Source organism: Bubalus kerabau, chromosome 1, assembly GCF_029407905.1.
Source record: "Bubalus kerabau isolate K-KA32 ecotype Philippines breed swamp buffalo chromosome 1, PCC_UOA_SB_1v2, whole genome shotgun sequence".
Taxonomy (NCBI): domain Eukaryota; kingdom Metazoa; phylum Chordata; class Mammalia; order Artiodactyla; family Bovidae; genus Bubalus; species Bubalus kerabau.
This window is the reverse complement of record NC_073624.1, coordinates 76087055-76093358: the sequence shown is the minus strand read 5'-3', so window position 1 is coordinate 76093358 and position 6304 is coordinate 76087055. Positions and strand designations below refer to the sequence as shown.

The 6304-nt window shown below is 34.6% G+C and overlaps 1 protein-coding gene across 3 annotated transcripts in view; it reads right to left on the bottom strand.

The window, feature by feature from the left end:
• Positions 1–617: 617 nt before the first annotated feature.
• Positions 618–6304, bottom strand: part of CAND1 (cullin associated and neddylation dissociated 1) — a 33100-nt gene continuing 27413 nt past the window's right edge. For all 3 annotated transcript variants that reach the window (XM_055579894.1, XM_055579900.1, XM_055579908.1), the window contains 5 exons: positions 5998–6093; positions 3388–3557; positions 3147–3311; positions 1971–2078; positions 618–1238 (listed from right to left, as the gene is read on the bottom strand). In XM_055579894.1, the coding sequence (XP_055435869.1) occupies positions 1014–1238; positions 1971–2078; positions 3147–3311; positions 3388–3557; positions 5998–6093 (764 nt within the window). In that variant the 3' untranslated portion in view covers positions 618–1013. The remainder of the gene's footprint in view (positions 1239–1970; positions 2079–3146; positions 3312–3387; positions 3558–5997; positions 6094–6304) is intronic.

The window sequence follows — 6304 nt, the reverse complement described above, 5'->3', positions numbered from 1 at the left end:
GTTTCCAAAAAATAAAATTCACAAGCACACAGTTATTAGAATCACTCGATATGGAATGTAGAGGTCCAAAGGAAATCAAAGAAAAAATCTGACTAAGAATTTCTAAGGGGAAACACACGCACACAAATGGGTAACCGAGAAAAACTGAGTACTTAAATATTCAAATTTTAAATGTCTAAGAAAATTTATAATAGAAAAAGTGGCAAATTGTTATTTGGACTTGATTTGCTGAAAACACCTGCAAATTCACACTGGCATTAAGAAAACCAAAGTTTCAAAAATTTACTCCCCTCTCTCTCCAGATATGTGTTTTCTGTGCAAAAATAAATATCTGAAAATTGCACTAATACAATAATACTTATTTTAACTTTTGTATTATGAATAATCTGCACATGCTGCTTTACAGACAATACATATTTGCAAACTTGCTCATGCAAAATTAGTGTGCGCAACAGGGATATTGTTAATCCCCATACTTAAAAAATGATACCCTATTGTCTCTCTTAAACCGCCAACCCCTCTGAAATGTAACAAGTCTTACACAGATAATTCTTGTCTGCCAGCTAAAAATCAATTTATGTTGCTGAAACAAAGTTACACAAGAAAAAGAAACATGGTTTTTGTCTTGCAGAATTTTTGATTTTTAAATAAGAGAAAATTTATAAAAGAAAGAAATTCATGGTCACAAAATTTTAACATTTTAATCCTAAACATTACAGGGTAAATATACTGGACCCTATCTCCATCAATCCTAATGTTTAGCTGTCATTTTAAACGTTGCTCTAACCACTAAAACATCAGTGGTTTTACAACCTCTGGATTATGGAAATACATATTTCTGAAATAAATGCTACAAAAACAACAATGGAAGAAAGTCAAACTGTCTCCATGAAGGGAAAAAAAAGTGGAACATTTTGAAGCTTTTAAATACTTCTCTTTTCATGTCTTATGATTAACCTGTCAAATCAGTGCATCATATGGTCAATGTAATGGTCCCCAGGTTGAACAAATATCTAACTAGTGTCCATTGATTCCAAGTTAGTGGATGATGAATCTTTTTGGATACTTTCAAAGATGGCTGCCAGCTCAGGGTTAGAACTGATCTGTGACTGGAATTCACTCATCAGCGGACTCTTCTCTGCTTCTGGAATGGTTAGCAGTGCTGCCACTGCTCTCATGGCAGATCGCTTTAGTTCATCTTGCTTTTCAAACTCCTGCTTTACTGAGTTTGCTTTTACCTGGAACATTGAGTAAATTTATATTACATGCTATAAAAGGCAGCTCTTATACCAACAAAATCCAAGCACATAAAAATAAAGCAAAGCTACTTTTGCATAGATCCAAAAGGCACATTCTTCTTCAAGCAGAGGTGTTTTGAAACTTTTTTAGCAATCACTGTCTCCTTTTAAGGGAATATTTTATATAAAGCCCATTATAAAAACCAGAGTGGGACCTGCTTAGCAAGTCCTACTTTGTCCTCCATCAAACTACCATTTGATGTTACCATATTTGTTCATTATTCTTCAAACATGTCATGTACTGAAATCTCTGTGCCTTAATTCATATAATCATTTTTGTATGAAAAGTCTTGCTTCACTTTCTGAACCTAAAAATAATCCTGCTTTTTTCAAGGTCCATTTTAAATACTGTCAGGTGCATATATGAAACTTCTATGACTCCCACTCCCATTCGCCGCCTCCAACAGAATTAAACATTTCCTCCTCTTTTGTGGACCTATCACTTTAACCATATCAGTACTTTAAAAATGTGTCACACTGTTATAACAAACTTTTAAGAATTGCATTTAACAGTGGTAAGCTTTCTAAAACATCCACATTTAATAAATTAATTTTTGAAGCCAACTGCTACCCAGGGTGCCAGCACAGTTAAATTTGGAAAACCACAGTACAGAATCAACTGAGAATCCTGAACATACCAAGTCTGGCCTAAATCAACATCATCAGTATTACCTTAGTTGTACATGTGGCACGTAACGGCTCAACAAGTCGGTCCAACCTCTGCAGTACCGCACTTGGACAAAGGGTAGAGAGTCTCACCAACATTAAAAATGTTAGCATCTATTATGAATAAAAAAGACAAAATTTAGATTCTGAATTTATTTTCTAAAGACAAATCCCAAATTCTGACCAAGTTTTTAAAAGAAAATGACTAGCCTGTGCCACAAAGTTTCATTTTTATGTAGTCTGCCATTTGGAATCACACAGAATTCAAATCTAAGAAATTTTAGCTACAAGTACTAAAGTTATCTATCATATGGTCCAAAAATACAGAACTAGAAAAATGATTCTCAATCTTGACTGCACATGAGTTAGAGCTGGGGAGCTTTCCAATTTTTTTTTTACTTCACTCATTGGGATAGGGTCATAAACTAACTGTTTTTCAAAAAGTTCATGTGCACCAAATGGAAAAAACCAGTGAATGAGAAAATAACTATTAGAAAAGCTTTATAACAAGTTTCTACTGTCTTAGATTTTTCTAAAAAACAAACAAAAAAAACCCCAAAAAGCCTGCTTATTCAGATTAATCCATTAAAGTCCAATAACCCATAGTCTTTTATCTTAAGACTATAAATTGTAGAAGGATCCTATTCTTTCAGGGCTCTTTTCATTGAATTCTGGGAGAATCAGGTTATTCCATATTACATTATGGAAACATCAAAGTAAGAGTTCTGATAGTATGGCTGAATTACTGCTCAACTACCACTTTTGCCCTGCTTGACCAAAGGCCCTGAGTAGAAGATTTTTCAAATCACTGTTTTATAGTTCACATTTTAAATAGGAAGATAAAAAGCAGCTATGAGCAAAGTTCATGCTCTAAGCCTAAGAGGCGGTATAATTTCTCTGTGGTTGCGTCTACAGATAGCTTTGTGTATAACATCCTTTAACAACACTCTGATTCTGACTTCCTCCACTAATGAAAAGGTTTCTGGATTTTCCTATATGTCAACTGATGTTATTACACTGCACTGCTACTTTGTTTGCATATGAGAGAGTTTCTAACACACTAAAATCATGACAAGTAAACCAATCGTTCTCACTGAGTAACAAGAGTAAATTACAAAGGTGACAGTCACTAGCAAAAAGTATTCTTCTAAAACATTTTATCAACAGGCACAAACATCTCACCTTAATGTCATAATGGTCCTTCAAACCGTCTTCAACATGATTAAGAAATTCAAAGATATCAAGTCTGTCCAGACAACTATCTAGAAGCGTGTACATACACTCAAAAGCTGCCTTTCTAATATCCAGGCCGTCATCAACTGTATGCTTAAATGGACCCATTTCTACCTGTTGAAATACAAAGATATGTAAATATTCTAGAAAGTAAAAGACAAGCTTAGGTAAACAGTGTAATCTAACGTACCTCTCTTATAAGCTCCTTTCTAACTTTTGTTTCATTATAAAGATGTGGAAGAACAGTATCCAAAAGATCCCTTATTAATGATGGCTTATTATGTGCTGCTGAGTTGAATGTGACCAAAGCTACTCTTCTTACATTTAAATCTGGGTCTTCTAATGTTTTTAGAAAATCACCTGAAGAAGTCAAAGAGAAGCAACATGGTTATATGGCAAGCTTAAAATTAAATATGCATTATACTGCTATTTTACTAGTGTTGGTATTATTGCCATTTCTTCAACGTGGATCATGAAATATGATGAAATACTAAGTGAACTATATAATTTCTTTTGACAACAGCTACACCATCATGTCCGAATATGAGTGCATTTAACTGATAAACCTATTCTCAGCACCTTTAAACACAGGGGTGAGGGCCCCCAAAGCTCCCAATTACTTTTATAGATAGTTGATAAAAAGGTGGGTGGCAAACAGAAGTGATGGAGTCAGCAAACACAAGAACTAGTAACGTGAATGACTCTCGTTAAAGTTCAAAATTAGTACTCACACTAAAAAAACCACCAACAGAAGTGGAATTTTTTTCACTCAAAAAGTACTTGTTGAGCATTTATCGCATGAGGCATTGGGGATATAGCTGCGGGAAAGTCAAATTTATGCTCATATGAAGTTTACATTATATGTATGCTATAGTTTACATTCCAAAGGTGAAATCTTAAAACCTGAGTTCAAAAGATAAACAAGGGTGGGGACAGAGCCACAGCTGGAATACTGTTAACAAGTAAACAATTTATCAGATGACAGAGAAATGTGCCTCCAAAAGCTTATTTTTATCTTTCACAAGAAATGTATAAATTGACAAGAGGTCTACGAGTAGAAAAGAAGGAAACTGAAGCCTAACATAAGACAAAAAGCTAGAGAAAGTGCCCAGCCACTCTAAACACAGATATAAGTCTGACTGTTCTTGCACATGGGGGAAAGAGTATCTTTGGAGTCACACAGATGGTGATCCAAACTGCTTCACTTGTCAACTCTAAGACTGACTTCTAGCAGTTTATTATAGGCAAGAGCCTCAGTTTCCCAGTTTATAAAATGAGAATTATAAACTTTTAGGGCCACGGAACAGAATAAATAGCATGTACATTACTGAACACAGTGTCTGGTACATGTATTCATTCATAGCTATTCATCAATATGTAATCTCAACCCTATGATAAGTAATCTTTTAGAATACATGGTGGGGAAAAGGTGCCAGAAGACTTAAATGTATCACAACAGCGATTTGCTAAAATGGGAGATGAAAAAAATGCTTCAAACATCATAGATTGGTAACCTCAAGACTGACCACCCAGGAAAGTTCTGACTACAAAAAAGGTTAAGAGATAGCTTGTGTTCAAAAAGAATTTAAAGCTCCTCACCTCTGTCTGTCTAGAATTACTATGATGGTAAACTGCTTTTTTTTTTTTTTAATTTTATTTTTAAACTTGACATAATTGTATTAGTTTTGCCAAATATCAAAATGAATCCGCCACAGGTATACATGTAAACTGCTTTTAAGTAAAGCTCCTAAAGTACTTCTATCATTATGGACAAATGGTGACACAATCTAGGATCAGTGGTCCCCAACAACTTGGTCTAGGAATTTCAATTTTAAACAACCAGAATGATCAGCATCTAACTGAGTAACTACTCCAGTGATGCACACTTGCTGACTGTTAATCAACCTAGAAAGATGTCTCTAGAGATCTGGCACAGGTCTCTTCCTTTGTTGTATCTTGTACAATGCCAAAAATGAGAGTAAACAAAGAAAAAAGAGGGGGAGGAGAACAAAGGCAAGAATCTTCTGACAGAGACTTCCTATGAATTATCTCTACGTCTCAGCATTGTCATCCATTTATCCTCTATGTCCCTCCTACTCTGAACTAGTAATCCCTTTGTGTAGTTCTTTTAGACTGTTTTTGCCCCTTCTGGCCCACTGCAGAATGGCATGAAGCTGCTAACTTTCTATGCATACCCCTCTATCCTTTCTGCTGATATCCCCATTCTTTTGTCAAGAAAACACCAAGAGTTTAGTTACTAAAGACTCTAGGGAAACTGATGATGAAAACAACTTAGGAAGTTATAAAATCATGAAAAATAATAAAGAGATGACCTTTTTCTTTCTTGTGTATCTCCTCTTAGGCTGACAGGGCTAAATACCTCAAGAATTATCTTTTTTAGTCTTAAATTTCCACCTTAAATTTAGAAGCCTCCACAGAGCCCCTTGGAAGCTAGAGGGATATAAATAATAACAGAAAATTCAGCCATACAACTCAAATGAGATTCATTTACAACTGGGAAGAACTTCAGACTGGTCAAATCATATAATATTACCCTTTACCCATTAGTTTACTTTAGGTCATTCCCAAAACACTATTATCAAATGTGTAGTTGACTTTAAAGACATCCTAGCATATTTACCTAATTTCAATTATTTGCAAAATTATGTTTTTAATGAAACAATTATCAGACCCTTAAAAGTATTTTAGTTCCTTGGGGATATATTTAGCTATTGAAATGATTCAGGTTTTGACAATTAACTACTATTTAGGCAGTATTTTCATCTTCATTTGCACTTACCTATGCAGTTCTTTAATAGTGGATCAATAGGTTGTGGATGATCAGAAATAGTAAACTTCACAGCTGTAACCACTGAACTTCGGGCATATGATGAACCTAATTAAAAATAAATTCTAAGTCTACGGTATTTAAGTCCGCTAAAATCCATGGACATCTTTATCATTTTCAAACCACTTCAAGTAACACCAGTGTCTGTAATTCTTTAAAATTCTCTTTGATCAAGAAGGGTATTTCTTCTTTCCCTCAGGATACCAATGGAGCAAAGTTTATTCATTTTGTGAAATATCATCTCGCTAGATCTCAAAAG